General features: G+C 59.7%; 2 protein-coding genes across 4 annotated transcripts in view; one reads left to right on the top strand and one right to left on the bottom strand.

Annotated features, from left to right (window-relative positions):
* Positions 1 to 12,712, bottom strand: part of DGCR2 (DiGeorge syndrome critical region gene 2) — an 81,399-nt gene extending 68,687 nt beyond the window's left edge. For all 3 annotated transcript variants that reach the window (XM_062182265.1, XM_062182266.1, XM_062182267.1), the window contains exon 1: positions 12,425 to 12,712. In XM_062182265.1, coding sequence (XP_062038249.1) covers positions 12,425 to 12,503 — 79 coding nt within the window. In that variant the 5' untranslated portion in view covers positions 12,504 to 12,712. The remainder of the gene's footprint in view (positions 1 to 12,424) is intronic.
* A 2,513-nt stretch (positions 12,713 to 15,225) lies between these two features.
* Positions 15,226 to 16,507, top strand: TSSK1B (testis specific serine kinase 1B). Its single transcript, XM_062182091.1, has one exon. It carries the CDS (start codon positions 15,254 to 15,256, stop codon positions 16,355 to 16,357), a length of 1,104 nt encoding a protein of 367 aa, XP_062038075.1. The 5' UTR covers positions 15,226 to 15,253; the 3' UTR covers positions 16,358 to 16,507.
* The last annotated feature ends 5,229 nt before the right edge of the window (positions 16,508 to 21,736 follow it).

Raw genomic sequence — 21,736 nt, 5'->3', positions numbered from 1 at the left:
CGATCAGTACTCCTTATAGCGCCCAGACTAAGAAACTTTCTGTGTTCTGTAAGCTACTGTCTATTTTACATTTAGTTGTAGGAAATGGGTTTTCTTTTAAAATACCCCTCTTTGAGCTCTTACTTGCACAAATGTACCTTAAGAGGTGATACACCCACACGGTTCAAAATCCACAGGCTCCACACAAAAGCAGGCGGCACTAATAATTACCCAGGCTTCTGGAAACCTCGGCATTCCTCTGATCACAATCTGTCTGGTGAGCGCACACGGGAAGGCCACCAGCCGACCTGAATGCGGTCACCCAGGTCCGAAGAATTGCAAAAGCCATCAGAGTCCATACACGCTCCTGGTGGAGCAGAAATCATGAACCCTACAGCGCGTGCCTCGGCCCAGTGGAGAGGGGCCCACGTCAGGCGGGGACTGTGGCACCAGGTGGCCGCTCTCCACTTGGCTCCTCAGCACAGCTGTCTTTCCTCTTCTGTTGGCATCAGGCCCCCAGAAGACAGAGCACCAGCCTGTGCCCCAGGACAGGAAACACACATGTGACAGACAGCGGAGCTGAGAGCTCAGTAGACAAGCCAACAAGCACGCAGAAATGGCAGAACCCAAATTCAAAGGACCCTTGGCCAGCTAAGCCCTCCATTTCTTTGTATCTCCAGGAAGAAACTAAAACCCACTAAAAGTGACTTGCCAAAAATCCATGAAAAAAAACACATCTCACAACTGTGGGAAATAAATAAAAAAAAAAAAAAAAAACAAGTCATTTCCTGAAATATTCAACTGGGACCGGCCTGGTGGCACAGGTTAGCTGCTGCTTGCTGCCTGTCACATCGGTATCCTCCACTGGAACACCAGCTTGAGTCCAGACTGCTTCACTTCTGCTCCCTGTTAATGTGCCTGCGAAGGTAGCAAGTGATGGCCCACGCATTTGGGCCCTTGCTCTCTATGTGGGAGTCCCAGATGGAGTTCCTGGCTCTCAGCTTTGGCCTGGCCCAAACCTGGCTGCTGCATTCATTTGGGAGTGAAACAGCATACAGAAGATCTATCTCTCCCTCTCTGTCATTCTTTCAAATAAATAATAATTTTTTTTAAAAAATTCAATTATTGGGACAGGCATTGTGGCATAGTAGGCTAAATCACCACTCAGGACACAAGCACAAAGACAGGGATGCACACACTGCGTGCCGACACACGCACGTGCGCGCGCGCACACACACACACACCCCTATCTTCTAGCTGGACAGAAAGGATCTAGATGCAGCCACATCTTAGCAACAACTAATACACACCTACCACCATGACCACCATGACCTTAGTTTCTTTTTTTTTAGATTTATTTATTTATTTGGAAGTCAGAGTTACACAGAGAGAGAAAGAGAGGCAGAGAGAGAGGTCTTCCATCCGTTGGTTCACTCCCCAGTTGGCCTCAATGGCTGGAGTTGTGCCGATCTGGAGTCAGGAGCTTCTTCTGGGTCTCCCACATGGGTGTAGGGGTCCAATGACTTGGGCCAACTTGCACTGCTTTCCCAGCACAGCAGGGAGCTGGATGGGAAGTGGAACAGTCAGGACTCGAACCAACACCCATATGGAATGCTGGCGCTGTAGGTGGCGGCTTTACCCGCTACACCACAGTGCCAGCCCCAACCTTAGTTTCTAAATGCCATCTCGTTTGGGGCCAACATGGTGGCACAGGAGGTTAAGCCACTATCTACAGTGCCAGAATCCCATACGGGCACCAGAGTCCTGGCTGCTCCACTTCCAATCGAGCCCCTGCTAATGTGCCTTGAAACAGTGGAAGATGGCCTAAGTTCCTGGGCCCCTGCCACCCACATGGGAGACCCAGATAAAGCTCCTGGCTTCAGTCTCGCTCAGCCCTGGCTGCTGTGGCCATTGGGGAATGAACCAATAGATGGAACATTCCTTGTCTCTCTGTGTTTCTCCTTGTATCTAACTTTTTAAAATACATAAATAAACCTTCTTTAAAAAAATGACAAATACATACATACATACTATTCCCTTGAAAAGGAACCAGCCCTCCACGCAAACAAAACTAAGCCATTCCAGCCTGGGGCAGAAAAGGCACCAGATGAGCCCTGCAATAAGGAAGAGAAGCGGATGGGAGCAGGTGGGGAGGCAACAGAAGCCAGACTGAGGGGACTTCTGCTTGCCTGATCAATTTAATAGAAGCATCAAAGTCGACAGTGACAGGAACTGGTTATGACACACTGAGTAAAATTCAGCAGCCTGGAGTCCCTAATGATTCTAAGAAACAAAAACAAGGAAGAGACAGCTTCATTTTGTAGAATACCAATACGAACACAAAGTGTGAAACAATACATGAGCACAGATGGGAGCCTGGATTGGGAAAACTGCGTTGTCAATGGGACAACTGGTAAACAAGGATCTGGCTGACAACATTATATCCAGGTAAACTTCCTAAATTTGGTAACTGTACTCCACTTACAGGAGAAAGAACACTTAGTCTTGGGAAGTATAAACTGAAGGAGTCAGAATCGTTTTTGCAACTTAGCTTCAAACAGTTCTGCAAAAATGTGTGTACTTGCACATGTGCAGGTGCACACACAGAGAGTTCTTGCCCCTCAAGGAGTGCCCCTGCCAGCCTCACACCATCCTCTCCACAGTATTGAACTCCTAAGGAAGAAGCCCCAGAAAATGAGACTCCCAAGGCAGGGGGCAGTGTGGTCTCCTGGGAGGTTCGCTTGGTCCAGGACACCCACAGAGGTCCCACCACCATCCGTGCCCTGTCCAACAGGTAGCAGCCAACAGCTGAAGAGAGGCTGATGACAAGCTGCCCAAACTAATGGCAGTCTGCCAGAGATCAGAGGGAAGGCAGCCGAGAGGGAGGGGCCTGAAGAGGCAGGTGCAGGGACTTCAGGTGATGGCCAGGCAGGAGGAGGAGGGAAGGCAAGACCCAGCGCAGGCAGCCCTCACTCCCAGTCACCTCCTGCCCAGGGCAGGGCTGGCTTCAGTCTCAGGCAGGGGCAGTACAGTCTCCCAGCCCAAGCATCAGGCTAACCCAGCAGAGGGGAGGCCCCTTCACCCCAGGCCCAGCAGCTGGTGAATTTCAGTGAAGATCCAGGCTGGTGAGCAGCCCAGCTCACATCTGTGGAAGCTCCCCACCCTCCTCCCCAGTGTGAGGCCCAAGCCAGCTGGCTGCACAGCCAGATCCCCCGCCCATCAGCCACAAGAGACCCTCACCCTCCTCACTGCGCCCACCAGGGGCAGCTGCGAGCCCGCTGGCTACGGAAGCTGCTGCTCTTTGCATCAAAACATAAATAGCCATTTGTGCATTTGTTCAACACTGGATTTCTGAGTGCCCGCTCTGTGCCTCGCTAGGCCCAGGGGACTCGGTATGAACATGGACAACTGTGTCAGAATGAACAATCCTAGCCCTGTAGGAAGTGTGGTGGCTGCCCTGGGAGCTCTTGGCAAACCACAAACGCTCGCTCTGACACGGCGGGGACAGCTAAGCCTCCTCTGCCATTCACCAGGTGGCAGACGGGACTCACAGCCACCACGCGCCGCTGCCTCCCCAGAGGGAGCCTCCTCTCTGCAAACAGCCCCTTCCCGTCCACATGCACTCTCACGCGTGGACAACGCGAACAGCCTTCACGAAGCATCGGCTTGATGGCAGATGCTTTGCAGAACTCCCTCTTACCCACTTCAGTCCTCACACCGCCTCCAGGAAGTGGGGTCGAGGCAGAGAGAAGTCACAGACTATGACACAGGGCCAACCTGACTGCAGGCAGTGTGGCTCTGGGGTCCAGTCTCTCTTTTAAATGCTCATTTATTTGAAAGGCAGACAGAGATCTTCCATCCACTAGTTCGCTCCCCAAATGCCAGCAACAGCCAGGGCTGAGCCAGGCTGAAGCCAGGAGCTTGGAATTCAATCCAGGTCTCCCACGTGGGTGGCAGGGACCCAAGCACCTCAGCCATCACCTGCTGCCTCCCAGGGTGCACAGCAGCAGGAAGCTGGAACGGAGAGAGCTAAGCCAGCACTCAAACCCAGGCACGGCAGCATGGGGGGAGGGCATCCCCAGCAGTGCCCTAACTGCTGTCCCAGATGCCCACCCTCAGAGTCCAGGTTCTTAAACCGCTGCACGCACCTGCTTGCCACAGACCTGAACAAGTAGCCTTGATCTAACCTCAGCCGCCCCTCTAGCAGGCTGCCCACTGAGGCAAAACAGGGCTCGGGCTTTCAGGTCAATGTTTAGAAGCTGCAGGTCATCTCAGTCCATGGCCTATTGCTCTCCCGCCTCAGGCCCCGGGCCATTCACCTGCATACCCAAGCCCCACCACGTACACCCACCCTCACAGGACACACAGCCCAGCAAGGAACAGCAGGATGAGATGTGGCTCGCTTTCACTGAAATCCAAGACAACTGGTAAATCACGCCCCAAAAAAATATGCAGCTACCACACAAGAATCCCACCCCAAGCCCGCACGGAACTGTCGGCCCAAAATTGGGCTCCGGGGATTACAGGACTGCACTGGAATCCCAAAAGGGACAGTCACAAGCCCTCGGCACTCAAGCCTAAGAGCGGGCGGAATGCAGAGAACAATACAGCAGCACATCAGAGGCCAGACACGCGTCCCTGTGTCAAGAAAACACTAACTACTTCTCAGCGTCAAAGATCAAGAAAGGCAAAGACCCAGGTCCCCCGAGGTAAGGTTAACTACGATGTCATAACACAGTAAGATCCTAGGAGGGCACATACAGCACGTCATGTCCCACCACTGCTGAGAGGACACACACGGCCACATCCCCTGTCCCCACTGCTGAGAGGGCACACACACGGCCACATCCCCCACCACTGCTGAGAGGACACACACACGGCCACATCCCCCACCACTGCTGAGAGGGCACACACACGGCCACATCCCCTGTCCCCACTGCTGAGAGGGCACACACACGGCCACATCCCCTGTCCCCACTGCTGAGAGGACACACACACGGCCACATCCCCTGTCCCCACTGCTGACAGGGCACACACACGGCCACATCCCCCACCACTGCTGAGAGGGCACACACACGGCCAAATCCCCCACCACTGCTGAGAGGGCACACACGGCCACATCCCACCACCACTGCTGAGAGGGCACACACACGGCCACATCCCCTGTCCCCACTGCTGAGAGGGCACACACACGGCCACATCCCCCACCACTGCTGAGAGGGCACACACACGGCCACATCCCCTGTCCCCACTGCTGACAGGGCACACACACGGCCACATCCCCCACCACTGCTGAGAGGGCACACACACGGCCACATCCCCTGTCCCCACTGCTGAGAGGGCACACACACGGCCACATCCCCCACCACTGCTGAGAGGGCACACACACGGCCACATCCCCTGTCCCCACTGCTGAGAGGGCACACACACGGCCACATCCCCCACCACTGCTGAGAGGACACACACACGGCCACATCCCCCACCACTGCTGAGAGGGCACACACACGGCCACATCCCCTGTCCCCACTGCTGAGAGGGCACACACACGGCCACATCCCCCCACCACTGCTGAGAGGGCACACACACGGCCACATCCCCTGTCCCCACTGCTGACAGGGCACACACACGGCCACATCCCCCACCACTGCTGAGAGGACACACACACGGCCACATCCCCCACCACTGCTGAGAGGGCACACACACGGCCACATCCCCTGTCCCCACTGCTGAGAGGGCACACACAAGGCCACATCCCCCACCACTGCTGAGAGGGCACACACACGGCCACATCCCCCACCACTGCTGAGAGGACACACACACGGCCACATCCCCCACCACTGCTGAGAGGGCACACACACGGCCACATCCCCCACCACTGCTGAGAGGACACACACACGGCCACATCCCCCACCACTGCTGAGAGGGCACACACACGGCCACATCCCCTGTCCCCACTGCTGAGAGGGCACACACACGGCCACATCCCCTGTCCCCACTGCTGAGAGGGCACACACACGGCCACATCCCCCACCACTGCTGAGAGGGCACACACGGCCACATCCCCCACCACTGCTGAGAGGACACACACACGGCCACATCCCCCACCACTGCTGAGAGGACACACACACGGCCACATCCCCCACCACTGCTGAGAGGACACACACACGGCCACATCCCCCACCACTGCTGAGAGGGCACACACACGGCCACATCCCCCACCACTGCTGAGAGGGCACACACACGGCCACATCCCCCACCACTGCTGAGAGGGCACACACACGGCCACATCCCCCACCACTGCTGAGAGGGCACACACACGGCCACATCCCCTGTCCCCACTGCTGAGAGGGCACACACACGGCAACATCCCCCACCACTGCTGAGAGGGCACACACACGGCCACATCCCCCACCACTGCTGAGAGGACACACACACGGCCACATCCCCCACCACTGCTGAGAGGACACACACACGGCCACATCCCCCACCACTGCTGAGAGGGCACACACACGGCCACATCCCCCACCACTGCTGAGAGGGCACACACACGGCCACATCCCCCACCACTGCTGAGAGGGCACACACACGGCCACATCCCCCACCACTGCTGAGAGGGCACACACACGGCCACATCCCCCACCACTGCTGAGAGGGCACACACACGGCCACATCCCCTGTCCCCACTGCTGAGAGGGCACACACGGCCACATCCCCCACCACTGCTGAGAGGGCACACACACGGCCACATCCCCCACCACTGCTGAGAGGGCACACACACGGCCACATCCCCCACCACTGCTGAGAGGACACACACACGGCCACATCCCCCACCACTGCTGAGAGGACACACACACGGCCACATCCCCCACCACTGCTGAGAGGGCACACACACGGCCACATCCCCCACCACTGCTGAGAGGGCACACACACGGCCACATCCCCCACCACTGCTGAGAGGGCACACACACGGCCACATCCCCCACCACTGCTGAGAGGGCACACACACGGCCACATCCCCCACCACTGCTGAGAGGGCACACACACGGCCACATCCCCCACCACTGCTGAGAGGGCACACACACGGCCACATCCCCCACCACTGCTGAGAGGGCACACACACGGCCACATCCCCTGTCCCCACTGCTGAGAGGGCACACACACGGCCACATCCCCTGTCCCCACTGCTGAGAGGGCACACACGGCCACATCCCCCACCACTGCTGAGAGGACACACACACGGCCACATCCCCTGTCCCCACTGCTGAGAGGGCACACACACGGCCACATCCCCCACCACTGCTGAGAGGGCACACACACGGCCACATCCCCTGTCCCCACTGCTGAGAGGGCACACACACGGCCACATCCCCCACCACTGCTGAGAGGGCACACACACGGCCACATCCCCTGTCCCCACTGCTGAGAGGACACACACACGGCCACATCCCCTGTCCCCACTGCTGACAGGGCACACACACGGCCACATCCCCCACCACTGCTGAGAGGGCACACACACGGCCACATCCCCCACCACCGCTGAGAGGGCACACACACGGCCACATCCCCCACCACTGCTGAGAGGGCACACACACGGCCACATCCCCTGTCCCCACTGCTGAGAGGGCACACACACGGCCACATCCCCCACCACTGCTGAGAGGGCACACACACGGCCACATCCCCTGTCCCCACTGCTGACAGGGCACACACACGGCCACATCCCCCACCACTGCTGAGAGGGCACACACACGGCCACATCCCCCACCACTGCTGACAGGGCACACACACGGCCACATCCCCTGTCCCCACTGCTGAGAGGGCACACACACGGCCACATCCCCCACCACTGCTGAGAGGGCACACACACGGCCACATCCCCCACCACTGCTGACAGGGCACACACACGGCCACATCCCCTGTCCCCACTGCTGAGAGGACACACACACGGCCACATCCCTCACCACTGCTGAGAGGACACACACACGGCCACATCCCCTGTCCCCACTGCTGAGAGGGCACACACACGGCCACATCCCCTGTCCCCACTGCTGAGAGGGCACACACGGCCACATCCCCCACCACTGCTGAGAGGGCACACACACGGCCACATCCCCCCACCACTGCTGAGAGGGCACACACACGGCCACATCCCCTGTCCCCACTGCTGAGAGGGCACACACACGGCCACATCCCTCACCACTGCTGAGAGGGCACACACACGGCCACATCCCCCACCACTGCTGAGAGGGCACACACACGGCCACATCCCCCACCACTGCTGAGAGGGCACACACACGGCCACATCCCCCCACCACTGCTGAGAGGACACACACACGGCCACATCCCCCACCACTGCTGAGAGGGCACACACACGGCCACATCCCCTGTCTCCACTGCTGATAGGGCACACACACGGCCACATCCCCTGTCCCCACTGCTGAGAGGGCACACACACGGCCACATCCCCCACCACTGCTGAGAGGGCACACACACGGCCACATCCCCTGTCCCCACTGCTGACAGGGCACACACACGGCCACATCCCCCACCACTGCTGAGAGGACACACACACGGCCACATCCCCCACCACTGCTGAGAGGGCACACACACGGCCACATCCCCCACCACTGCTGAGAGGACACACACACGGCCACATCCCCCACCACTGCTGAGAGGGCACACACACGGCCACATCCCCCACCACTGCTGAGAGGGCACACACGGCCACATCCCCTGTCCCCACTGCTGAGAGGGCACACACACGGCCACATCCCCTGTCCCCACTGCTGAGAGGACACACACACGGCCACATCCCCCACCACTGCTGAGAGGACACACACACGACCACATCCCCCACCACTGCTGAGAGGACACACACACGGCCACATCCCCCACCACTGCTGAGAGGGCACACACACGGCCACATCCCCCACCACTGCTGAGAGGGCACACACACGGCCACATCCCCCACCACTGCTGAGAGGGCACACACACGGCCACATCCCCCACCACTGCTGAGAGGGCACACACACGGCCACATCCCCCACCACTGCTGAGAGGGCACACACACGGCCACATCCCCTGTCCCCACTGCTGAGAGGGCACACACGGCCACATCCCCCACCACTGCTGAGAGGGCACACACACGGCCACATCCCCCACCACTGCTGAGAGGGCACACACGGCCACATCCCCCCACCACTAAGAGGACATAATCATTTGGTGCTGTTGGAAGTACCCAGGGGAGGCAGGGGTAGGGAAAGTGCCAGTGACCTAGATTAGGGAAGCAGACTGGGAAGGGACAGGAAACGCACAGCCTCATGACAGCATACACGTCCAAGCGCCACACAGGCTTCCTTCGTAAGACAGAACCACCAACTATGATAATAACTCTGACAAGGAGAGCCGGCACCTTGCCTCCAGCGGGGCCCGCCCAAGCTTCAACCACAGGGCCGCCCGTGCCCTCCGGCCCTTCCCACAGCGACGCCATGCTGGGCACGCAGCGGCTATCATGCAGGAAAAGGGGTGGGGTTGAACAGCCACCTCGTGCTCTCTGTGAGGGCCCATGTTTGCAGGGTAAAGCGCCATACTGTACACTCTCTCCTCACCAATGATTCAGAGGCAAACGCTGCATGTGAGTACACAGTGATACGCATATGCGCGCGCGCACACACACACACACGCACAGCTAGGGTGGGGTAAGGCAAACAGGGTAAAACGCTAACCACAGGTAAGTCTGAGCAAAGGCTACACAAGTGTTCTTTGTGTCAACTTTACCCTTGCAACTTTGCTTTAAGTTGCAAAAGACTTACCAACGAAAGGTTCCTTTTCCACGGAAGTTGGAAAGGAGGAAAGTGTGAACCCAGGAGCCCAGTGTGCCAGCAGCACCCATGGAGGGAGGCACCCCACACACAGGAGGCCTCCAGCTCTTCTGAGCTTCAGGGGCTTCTGCTCGGATGAAAAGACCTGCGCGCTTCCTATTTGCCACCCCTGTGCTGCTCCCCATGGAAATGAAAAACAAAACTCTGGACTCCAGAGGCAAGATGCTAGGACCCCTTCCCAGCTCCCCGAGGATCTATCAGCTCAGCACAGCCAGCAGGCTGCCACCTCCTGGTCCCTAATGGTGAAAGGGAGCCGGCCCTCGGCTGCAGCCAGCCGCCTGGCCTTAAGCCCTGCTCTGTGGCTCCCCAAGCCTGTGTGGCCTTCATGGAGTCACGTGCCCCTCCCAGCTAGCTCTGGGGGAAATGCGGGCAAGATGTGCTACTGCACCAGGAGGCCCAGCTGAGCACGGCCAGCAAAGGCAAGAAGTGACCCAGAGACCTTGGACTGTGGTGACGTTCCCTCGGCCACACACGGCGGGGTTGCCCTGGACACAGCTGAAACCTTTCCAAGCAGAAAATCCTCACTGTAGAACCAGCAATTGATGCTGCACTCCCTGCACAGGTAGCGAGAGGGTCAACGAGACGGTCAACGAGACAATGTGCCCATCATTCCAGCCAAGGGTGGAGAACGGCAGGCACAGGCACCGACACGTAATGTAGCCTCCATCCACCAACATCAAACTAAACGTGCGTGCAAAGAACCTCTGAGGGAAGCCACCCCACGTTTGGAAAGGCCTCGCCCCGCGTGCAGCCCACGGTCACCCGGCCCCATCAGACAGGACACAGAGGACCTCCCACAGGTTCACAGCCAAGCATCCTGCTCCTAAGACAGGACCCAGAAAGAGAGAATGCAGACTGAGACCAGAGGTGCCCTGGCCCACAGGGGCCCTGCCTGCACTGCCAGGGGCGCCCCATCCCCTGCGCCCCTGCTGGCTCCAGAGTTCTGCAACTGAAGACACCAACAGCCCTGAGGTGGGAGGCCATGGAATTAAGATTACTTTGCTCCGTCCATCAGAGCCACCCCCAGCCCACATCCCACTCAGACTTCACAGGTCTCCCATGACACCCTGGCACTGCATCACGGGTACCAGTGATGGCAACCTCCGGTGCCTGCCTCTGCTCTGGGGTGCCCAGCACACAGACTGACGACTCACTCACACCTGGCCTCTGCTTCAGGCTCTCCCAGGGAGGTCTGTCCCCTTCATGTGAACCTCCACTAGCACAACGGGCAGGCACAAGCACTCACAGAACTGCTCTCGGCCAGCTGTGAACCCACTGACAAGGCAAAAGGAGCTGCAACCACCCGCGCGGAAGACGCCAGACCTGGAACCAGAGGTGCAGAGGAAGGCACGCCATGGCTGCTGATCCACCTGAGCCCAGGAGCCAGCACAGGACAGCAGCGTCCACACTCCCCTGCGGGCATAGGCACGTTTCCTAAAGAACTGAATCGGCTTCTGACCAGCAAGAGCCTTCATGGTACCCACCTCCCAGGTGGCCAGTTTCCTGAATTCTCCTCCTTACAAAGCGCGTCGGCTGCCCAGGGAGCAGCCAGAAGGGGGGAGAGGGAGAGAGGGAGAGGAAGAGGGAGAGGGAGAGGGAGGGAGAGGGAGAGAGAGGGAGAGAGAGAGAGAGAGAGAGAGCGAGCGCGAGGGAGAGAGCGAGCAGCTCCACGCGGGAGCCCAGAAAAGCTCACCAAGTCTTTCCAAATTGGGCATGGGCCCAGGGCCCTAGCCACCAGGTAGGCCCTGGGGAGGACCTGGCCATTCCATGCAGGTAACAAAAGCATGGAGCCAAGAGGTGCAGAGTCGGGTGGGAGCCTGGAAAGGGCCTGGCAGGGGTCCACACACCCACACGCTCCCATGCCCAGGCTCACAGGGCTCCAGGATGGTCCTGGGCACTTCTGTCTGTGTGGAACCCTCCCTCCACTTAAAAAATAAATAAATAAGGATCATACTTCCTCCCTGTATTGGTGTAAAGATGGCTGTACTGACGTGCACATACGTGTTATAAAACAGCTTCTCTGACCCTAAAGTTCCTTTTTTTTTCTTCTGGTTTCCTATGCAATAGAAGCCAGCGCACCCTTAAAAAGTACAAGCAGGCTTGCCGGACCACTCAGACCTGGAGCCGGAGAGCTGGGTTTTCTTGGTGTGGTGCAGGGGCACCCGAAACGGGTAGGAAAAGGGCCATGATTCTCATTCCCCACCAACGCCAGGGCTTACAAACACGCAGGCTCTAAGTCCCCAAAAAGCATTTACTCGCCCGTCACACACTCAGGGAGCCCCCCAGGCGCGATGCCCGGCAGGCTGAGCTGAGGGCTCCTCCAGCGCGATGGGCCGCGCTGTCCCGCGCCGAGGGGGCCGGCCTCAGGCCTCGGCCCGCCGGGTGCCCGCGAAAACCCGCGTCCTCGGCGAGCCGCTCAGCCCCGACCCCGAGGCGCGGCGTCCGCCGGGGCCGGGACCTCAGCTCTCCCGGGCGCGGGCGCTCCGCTCCGAGGTCGCCCCCAGCCCGGCCCCGCCCCCGCCCCGCCCCCTGCCGCGCCCCCGCACCCCCCCCCCGCCGCACACCTGGCCGCAGCGGCTCGGTGACGGTGAGCACGAGCAGGAAGAGCAGCAGGAAGGCGCCGCTGTCTGCCTTGGGCACCATTTATCCTCCGTTCATCGTCCCCGGGGCAGCCGCGTGACCCCGCGGGGAGGCCGGACCGGGCCGGGCTGGGGGCCGGGGGGCCGAGGGCCGGGTCGGGGCCGGGCGTGGAGAAGCGATGGGCAGAGGGTTCCGGCGGGGGGCAGGGCGATTGCGGCCTCGCGCGCACTCTCGGCCGCAGCCTCGGGCTCCGACTCCGGCGCCGCGCAAGATGGCGGCCGTCCTGCTCGGCCCCGCACCGCCCCGCCTTCCCGCCCGCGACGCCGGCGCGGGCCAATGAGCGCCGAGCCGGGAGGCGGGGCTCGTGCGCTCCCGGCTACGTATGGACCATCGGCGGGGCGGGGGCGGAGCCTCCGCGGCAAGGCCCGAAAGGGGCGAGGCCTGGAGTCGGGACGGCAGAGGGCGGGCACTGAGAGGGGCGGTGGGCGGGAATACAAGGACTGAGGCGCGCATTGGCTAAGCAGAGAGGTGGGGCCTGGGGCGGAGCCTGATTGGCAGGGCCTCCGGAGAACCTAGGATCCCCGGGCGCCGGAGCGGGGCAAGGGCCGCGGGAACCCCAATGTCAGACGCGGGAAGGGAGTGGGCCCGGGGGCGGGGTGCAGTGGGAGAGCGGAGGGGGCAAAGCGAGACCCTCCAGGACTTGAAGGGTCTTCCCACCTGCAGTCCCAGGTCTGGTCAGCGGCGCAAAGGTGCGCCCTAAAGTGGTCCTTTAAGGCCGAACCGCTGTGGAAGGAGAATGGGGGAAAACTAGGGCTTGGGGGCTCGGAGGCGGGTTGGGAAGCAGTGGAAGGAGCAGGCAGGTGTGGCTCCAGGGACGCATGCAACTGCAGGTGTTTCAACAGATGAGGGAGCGACCTAGGGGAGGGCAGCTCGGGGAGCCTGCCAGCCCTTGCTGCAGGCCGAGGGGAAGCCGCATGGGCGGCGTGGAACAAAATGTGCTGGGGCCACCGAGGCTCTGGGAACAAGGCTCCAGGTGCTGCCTGCGGGCGCACCTGTCTTCTGACCAGCCAGCAAGTGGAGACAGCAGATGGTTGTCCGCAGCAGGAAGGGGAAAGCAAGCTGTTCAGGGGAAGCTGTCCAAGCCTGGCGAGACGATGAAGATGGGGTACAGAGAGGGAAGAGCCAGCCCCGCCCACTCACTGCTGAGTGTCCTGAGGGTACCGGGAGTCCAGCCTGTGACTCTTGCAGGCACGCAGTGCAGGGTCACTCACTCCCTCTGGGCCAGCCCTTCCGGCTCCTACTTCCCTTAAGGGTGTGGCCCAGAGCAGGTGCAGGATATGGGCCAGGAGAAACAATGATCCCTTTCCCCAGGAGCAGCTGCCAGTGCTCAGAGCAGGATCCCCGCCCCCACCACCACCCTCCCAGACCCACTCTGGGAGTCCAGCCAGCCAAGGCAGAGGCTGGGTGGGATCCCGGGAGAGGACTCACAGCCAAGAGCAGAATTCCTGGCGGTCATCTGTCCACACAGCCACTGGAAGAGAGGCAGGCCAGCAAAGGTTGGGTGAGGAAAGAAGAGTGCACAGTGGGGCCAATGCTGTGGAGTAGCGGGTAAAGGTGTCACCTGCAGTGCCGGCATCCCACGTGGATGCCCGGTTCGAGTCCTGGCTTCTCCACTTCCGATCCAGCTCCCTGCTATGGCCAGGGAAAGCAGTAGAAGATGGCCCAAGTGCTGGAGCTCCTGCACCTGTGTGGGAGACCTGGAAGAAGCTCCTGGCTTCGGATCCGCCCAGCTTCAGCTGTTGTGGCCACTTGGGGAGTGAACCAGCAGATGAAAGCTCGCGCTCTCTCTCTCTGCCTTTCAAATAAATAATCTTTAAAACAGAGAGAGAGAGAGAGAGAGAGAGAGAGAGAGAGAGAGAGAGAGATTCCACAGAACCATGTGGCAGATGGGCAGAGTCCTGGCTTCCAAAACTGCAGCCACCGCTAAGCCAGGAGTCTCGGCCCCTCTGCTCCCCTCCCCTCCACTCCCCTCCCCTGCTCAGCTCGGCGTCCCTGCAGGCTGCAGCCTGGTTCTCTCCCTCCCTCCTCTGAGGGCCAGTGCTCTCGGTGTAGCCCTCTCTGGACTATTCCCAGGTCCCAGTGACTATTCCGTCCCCCCTCCATGCAGGCCAGGAGGCTGTTACTACCATAGGGCACCTGCACTACCCTTGGGGCTCCCTAAGGACTGCCCCGCCTTTGAAGCGTGTCCCTTGATTAAATCCTCCTCCAATTATTCCACATCAAGTGTGGAATAAGTGTATTCCACTCCCTGTGGGGGACCCTGACCCATAAGACCACCCTATGATTCCTGAGATGCCCTAGTTCGCACCTACCAGGCCCCACCATCCTCCTTCTCAAGCAGGCCCCACTTCCTGGTTTGGAAGCATGGGCACTTCCCAGCAGCCTTCCCTCCACCCCCACAGCCGCCTCCTACCTGAGGCCCCAGCCGGGCTCCAGGCCACACTGTCCACGCTCTGGATCTTCCATCTGCTCCTTCTCACAGGGCCTGACCTTGGCAGGGTTCCAGGTCCAGCAGCTAAAGCCAGAGCCTCATTCCCCCACGGCGCTGCTCCTTTGTGACTTCATCCACTGAAGTCACCTGGGAGACGGCGGCTGGATGTTCCATCCCGGAGTCTTGCCTCTTGGGAGGCAAGGACAGCAGGCCCGGCCAGCCCAGAGGACTCTGGGTCCAGAGTTTCAATGAGGACGCTGCTGGCCCATGTCCCGCAGGGATGTAGAGGGCAGCCTCAGAGGCACTGGGAGCTCCCGGCACCATGGATGACGCTGCTGTCCTTAAGAGGAGAGGCTACATCATGGGGATAAATTTGGGAGAGGGCTCCTACGCCAAAGTCAAGTCTGCCTACTCCGAGCGCCTCAAGTTCAACGTGGCGGTCAAGATCATCGACCGCAAGAAAGCCCCCACGGACTTTCTGGAGAAATTCCTACCCCGGGAAATCGAGATTCTGGCCATGCTGAACCACCGCTCCATCGTCAAGACCTACGAGATCTTCGAGACGTCGGACGGCAAGGTCTACATCGTCATGGAGCTCGGGGTCCAGGGCGACCTCCTCGAGTTCATCAAAACCCGGGGGGCCCTGCACGAGGACGACGCTCGCAAGAAGTTCCACCAGCTCTCCTCGGCCATCAAGTACTGCCACGACCTGGACGTCGTCCACCGGGACCTCAAGTGCGAGAACCTCCTCCTCGACAAGGACTTCAACATCAAGCTGTCCGACTTCGGCTTCTCCAAGCGCTGCCTGCGGGACGACAGCGGGCGCATCATCCTCAGTAAGACCTTCTGCGGGTCGGCGGCATACGCAGCCCCCGAGGTGCTGCAGGGCATCCCCTACCAGCCCAAGGTCTACGACATCTGGAGCCTGGGCGTCATCCTCTATATCATGGTGTGCGGCTCCATGCCCTACGACGACTCCAACATCAAGAAGATGCTGCGCATCCAGAAGGAGCACCGGGTCAACTTCCCGCGCTCCAAGCACCTGACCGGGGAGTGCAAGGACCTCATCTACCGCATGCTCCAGCCCGACGTCAACCGGCGCCTGCACATCGATGAGATCCTCAGCCACTGCTGGGTGCAGCCCAAGGCTCGGGGGATGTCCTCTGTAGCCATCAACAAGGAAGGGGAGAGCTCCCGGGGCTCTGATCCTATGTGGACCTCCGATCCCACCTCTGACAAGAAGTCGGCCACGCAGCTGGAGCCTCGGGAGGAGTCGCGGGCCGAGGCCCGGCCAGATACGAAACCCGAGGAGGACGTGGCGCAGGTGCCCAGGCAGTCGGAGCCGCAGGGCTTCACCAGCGAGCAGCCGGCCAGGGACCCAGAGGAAGCGCCGCCTCCTCCACAGCCACCAGAGACGCACACCTAGTGAGCCTCCCGCAGCCCAGGGGGCCAGCAGGGAATGAAGCCGAGCTCGCAGCCTGAGCTCCAGAGAAGGCGTGAGCCGGAGAAGGAAGACAGCCCCGCCACGAGCCGCTATTTTCGTCAGAGTCTTCTCCCTCCCTTTTGAACTTGGTGTAAACCCAAATGGCTAAAGAAGCAATAAATCGCTATATTAGTGCAGATCCCTGGTGAATGTCTTTGCCTTGAGCTGACTTCACTCCAGGGCCCTCGGGCTGTGGCTCCTTGATCACTTTGGAGAGATAACATCCCGAGGATGGGACTTCAGGCCCTTGGGGGAGGCAGGGCCCAGGGGTGGGGGAATACCTGGAGTGGCAGCAGGCAGTGTTGAGCTCATTGGGAAAGATGCTGCTTCCAGAGGGCACCCCACAGAGGTGGGGCTGGGCTGGAGAGGGGACAAGAAGACATCGGGGCAGAGAAGGGCTGGGATGGCTGTTGGGGGTGGGGGGTGTCAGGTGAGAGCAGACACTGCCTGTAGTTGGGACTCAGGGACCAAGCAGACCTGCCCTCATTGCTGCAGGGCCTCCAGCCCCACAAGGCTGCTGGTGGAGGTCAGCGGTGGGGGCGGGGACTACAGTGGGCAGAAGCTGGGGACTCAGTGGGTCAGCCCGGCCCTGCTCCAGCCTGAGGGAGCATTTCCCACAGGCCTGTGTGGCCTTTGCACCACATGTCACTTCCCCTCTGTCCCCAAGGGCATCACCCCTGCCAGAGCTAAGGAGCTGACAATGGCAGGTAGGACAGGTGCAGCATCCTTACCATGCATGCCTGGGAAAGGGAAAGGTGGCCATGGGTGTCCATGACAGGCATGGCCTGCATCTGGCGCCTCCCACTGGCCGGCTGCTGCATGCTTTACCTGTGCTTGTGTGCCAGGCAGCCCTCACCCTCCCCATATCCGGCTCACCTCCTCCCTGTCCCCACAACCTCCTGACCACGTGGGCCAGGGCCTCTGCCTCTAACTCATCACCTCCCAGAGTGGCCAGAGGCCCCCTCCGAGACCCAGCCTGGCTCCCATTGGCAAGGGAAGGACCCCACTGCCTGGCTTCTCACACAAGTGCCATGATTGGGAAACCTGTGGTTTCAGGCCAGGCGTTCAGCACAGTAGTTAAGAAGTCTCTCGCAATGTCGGCATCCCTGTCTGAGTGCCTGGGTTGCAGCCCCGGCTCCGCTCCTGAGTCCAAATTCCTTCTAATGAACGCCCTTGGAGGTAGCAGGTGGTGGTTCAAGTGTGCATCCTTGCCACCCACCTGGGAGGCCTGGATTGAGTCCTGGGCTCCCAGCTTTGACCTGGTCCAGCCCTAACTCTGAGCATTTGGGGAATGAACCAGCTGATAAGAGATCTCTGTCTACCAGCCCCTCTCTGCCTTTCAAATAAATAATCCACAATTATTTATTTGGAAGGCAGAACGAGACTGAGCGAGAGAGAGACCTTCCATCTGATTCACTCCCCAAACGGCCACAACAGCCAGGTCTTGAGCCAGCCTTAAAGCCAGGAGCCAGACAGCTCCATCTTGGTCTCTCACATGGGAAGCAAGGGCCCAAGTTCTTGGCCTATCAGGCACTGCCTTCCCAGGCGCATTAGCAGGAAGCTGGACTGGAAGTGGAGCAGCTAGAACTCTGGACTCAAACCAGTACTCCAACAGGGATGCTGCCATTATAAGTGGTGGCTTAACCTGCTCCACCACAATGCCAGCCCTGATAGATAACTAAAAACAAAAACACGAGATGGGTATTGTGGTACTGAGGGTCTACATCCCATATTGAAGTGTCAGGTCCAGTTCCTGCTAATGCGCCTGGGAAGGCAGTGCCTGATAGGCCAAGAACTTGGGTTCTGCCACCCCCCCACCTGGGAGACTTGGATGGATTCCTAGCTCTCGGTTCTGCCTGACTCAGCTGGCTGCTGCACACTTTTGGGGAGTGACCCAGCTGGAATCCTCTCTCTCTCTCTCTCTCCCCCTCCTCTCTTTTTATTCTCTCTCTCCCCCGTCACTCCCTTTCAAAAAATAATTTTTTTTAAATAGACTGCTATTTATTATTTCTGTAAGATTGGTTGATTCATTTGAAAGGCAGAGTGAGAGAGAGAGATCTTCCATCCTCTGGTTCACTCCCAAATGGCCACAATAGCTAGGGCTGGGCCAGACTGAAGCCAGAATCGTGCAACTCCAGCTGGGTCTCCCATGTGGGTAGCAGGGGCCCAAGCACTCGGGCCAGCACACTAGCAGGGAGTTAGATCAGAAGTGGAGCAGCCAGGGCTGGCACTGTGGCGCCATGGGTTAAAACCCTGGCCTGAGGCACCAGCATCCCATATGGGCGCTGGTTCTAGTCCCAGCTATTCCTCTTCCAACCCAGCTCTCTGCTGTGGCCTGGGAAGCCAGTAGATGGCTCAAGTCCTTGGGCCCCTGCGCCCACGTGGGAGACCCAGAACAAGATCCTGGCTTCTGACTTCAGATTGGCTCAGCTCCAGCCACTGCAGCCATTTGGGAAGTGAACCAGTGGATGGAAGACCTCTTCTCTGTCTCTACCTCTCTCTCTTTCAAATAAATTAAAAAAATGTAAAAAAAAAAAAAAAAAAAAAAGTGGAGCAGCCAAGACTGAACCAGCACTTATATGAGATGCCGGCACTGCAGGCAGTAGCTTAACCCCCTGTACCACAATGCCAGTCCCTAAAGCACTTTAAAAAAAATAAATAAATAAATGCATGGTCTCACCCCTACAGACCCCACCTGTCTCAGAAGCTCATGAGTGCCCCAGCTCATCTCTCCTGTGAAGAAACCCCAGTGGGGCAGGATTCCAGAGCACACAGCCATTTCGGTTGGGGAGGGGGGCTCCCTCATCCTGCACAACCTACTCTGGTCCTTGGGGCAGCAGAGGGCAAACGGGCCTGGGTGTGGCTCGCCGTGGCCCAGCCAGGAAGGAGGAGGCTGTGCAAGGCAGGTGAGGCCACAGGAGAAGCTGCTGTGGGCAGCAGCTCAGAGAAAGGTGCAAGGCCTGCCTGAAACCACAGCGCATGGAGCAGCAGACCCGAAGCCTGCTCCTCCCCAGATGGCTGCCAGGAGCAGGACCAGCTCACGTCCCTGATGGCCCCACTTTGGCTGGCTTGGCCAACTCATTCCTCTGGTTTTGTTTCTGGATTCTGCCGCTTCACACCATGCCCTACCCACCTGGGAGGGACAGTGCGGCCTCTCTGGATGACCCACTGGAGGAGGCAGGTGTCAGCATCGCACCTGCAGAACCGCTGGAGTATGGGAGCCAGTGGCTTCTTCCAGGATGAGGAGGCAGGGCCCGAGGCTCCTGGCGTGTGCACAGGAGGTGCCAGGTGACTCCTGCAGCTTGCCCAGCCCTCACTCAGGCACCTCCAGTGATCCTCAAAGGCATCAGGACCAGGACTAGCAGGTGGCCCCGTGGCCTGTCTGTGCACCCTGCACCGCCTCAGGCCATCACAGCCATAACCACCCTATACCCCTCCACCTGGCTGGCTCCTCAGCTTCCCCTCCTCCCATAGCCCCGGTGCTCAGCCTGCTCCTCACAGCTCCAGGATCCTGTGTCACGCAGCACAGCTGTCTCCAGTTCAGCAGTGCCCCTCCAACATCTGTGGGCTGACTGGGGAGGCAGAAGCCCATGTTTACAGAGGAAAGGGAACATCAAAGTGGATTCCCAGAAGGTGCAGGCCCTGGCCCACAAGACAGAAGCACCAGGAGTAACCACAGAGGGTCCCAGGTCCAGCCTAAACCCCTCCTATGTGCACGCCAGGAGCCTCGGGCCCTGCCTCCTCATCCTGGAAGAAGCCACTGGCTCCCATACTCCAGCGGTTCTGCAGGTGCGATGCTGACACCTGCCTCCTCCAGTGGGTCAGCCAGAGAGGCCGCACTGTCCCTCCCAGGTGGGTAGGGCATGGTGTGAAGCGGCAGAATAAAAAAAAAACCAAAAAAACAAAACCAGAGGAATGAGTTGGTGGCCAAGCCAGCCAAAGTGGGGCCATCAGGGACGTGAGCTGGTCCTGCTCCTGAGTCCTGGCCAGCAACCTTCAGGGACACAAAGGAGTGAAGCACTGGCCGTTCCTGCCGCAAAGAGCCCCAGGAGGAAGAGAAGCATCAAGCGGAAGCTGTCCACCAGAGTATGCTGCTGGAAGGTGGTCCCTGAGGGGGCCACGCCCACCTCGGCCCACCCACAGTCTCCTCTCAGCCTCACCGCCAGTCTGCTGTCCTGCTCCCGAAATCCTCCGCTGCAGCCACCAGACACAGGGTGCACCCTGCGTGCTGCAGGTGTGTCCACAGGGCCAGGCCTCTGGCCAAGAGGTCACATGGCTCACTGCCCTCCCCTCTCCCAAGCCCCATCGACCTAGTAGGGCCCTGCTGATCCCGAGCACACAGCACCAACGTCACTTTTGCTTGGAAACCTCCTGTAACTACCCCCACCCCAACACCACCTGCCATGGGTTCTCTCTGCTCCTAAACCCCGTGGCCAGCTGCCATGGGCACAGATTGTCTGTGACAGACCATAGACACCAGCACTTCCAAAGGGCTAAGGGCACACACACAGAGTGCCACATTTCCAAAGGAAAAGACACACACACACGCACACACATGCACCGTCCAGAAAGAGAGTGTTCCCATTTCCAGGTGCAAAAGGTGCTCTGAGAGATGCAAACAACGTGCAAGGCTGGGCAGTCCCTGCCCAGGCCCCTCAGAGGGCCAAACGGACAGGATTCAGGCCCCCTGCGCGCCATCTCACACAGGCATTTTTTTGCTCCTCACCTGGCTGATGCTCTTGAGGTGGCCAGCCCTTGGGACCCATCAACACCCAAGACCTGCACATTCACTGGCACGTGCACCTGACGTGGGGCCTTTTCTCCACTTCCCTCTCTGACCCCAGAGGCCCACCCGCTGCATCTCTCCCCCTCCCCCAGAGAGTCCTGTCCATCTCCCCAGCTCTCTGCCCAAGAGACCTCCCACCGGCTCCTGCCCCCCAACACCAGGCCAAGAGCCTCTGTCCATCAGGCTGGACCAGGGCACACCTTCCCCTCCCAGCAGGCACCACGAGATTCCAAGGACACTGGCCCCGAGGGTGTCCGTACTGCAGAGGGGCTGCAGGAAATCAAACCTAGCAGGACAAGGAACAATGCAGGGGCGGTCTTCACCGCCAGACGAGGGACACGGGCTCAGGACTGGCACCGTGGCTGGCCGGCTGGCCCTGAGATGCCGCCCCCTGGGGGCCCGATTCGCAGACGGGGAGCCACGGCAAGGAAGAGGAAGCAGGGAGGTTACCACAGTCCAGGGTGCTGGCTTCCTTCCACTGGGCGGGGAGCAGGCAGGGAGCAGGCACTGCTGCTGGGCGGGCCTGGCCTCCAGGG

The sequence above is a fragment of the Lepus europaeus genome, chromosome 23, assembly GCF_033115175.1.
Source record: "Lepus europaeus isolate LE1 chromosome 23, mLepTim1.pri, whole genome shotgun sequence".
NCBI lineage: Eukaryota > Metazoa > Chordata > Mammalia > Lagomorpha > Leporidae > Lepus > Lepus europaeus.
This window is presented reverse-complemented; position numbering and strand designations above follow the sequence as displayed.

Excerpts from the sequence above, each read along its gene's own strand:
- TSSK1B (XM_062182091.1), top strand. The coding sequence starts at position 15,254 with ATGGATGACGCTGCTGTCCTTAAGAGGAGAGGCTACATCATGGGGATA.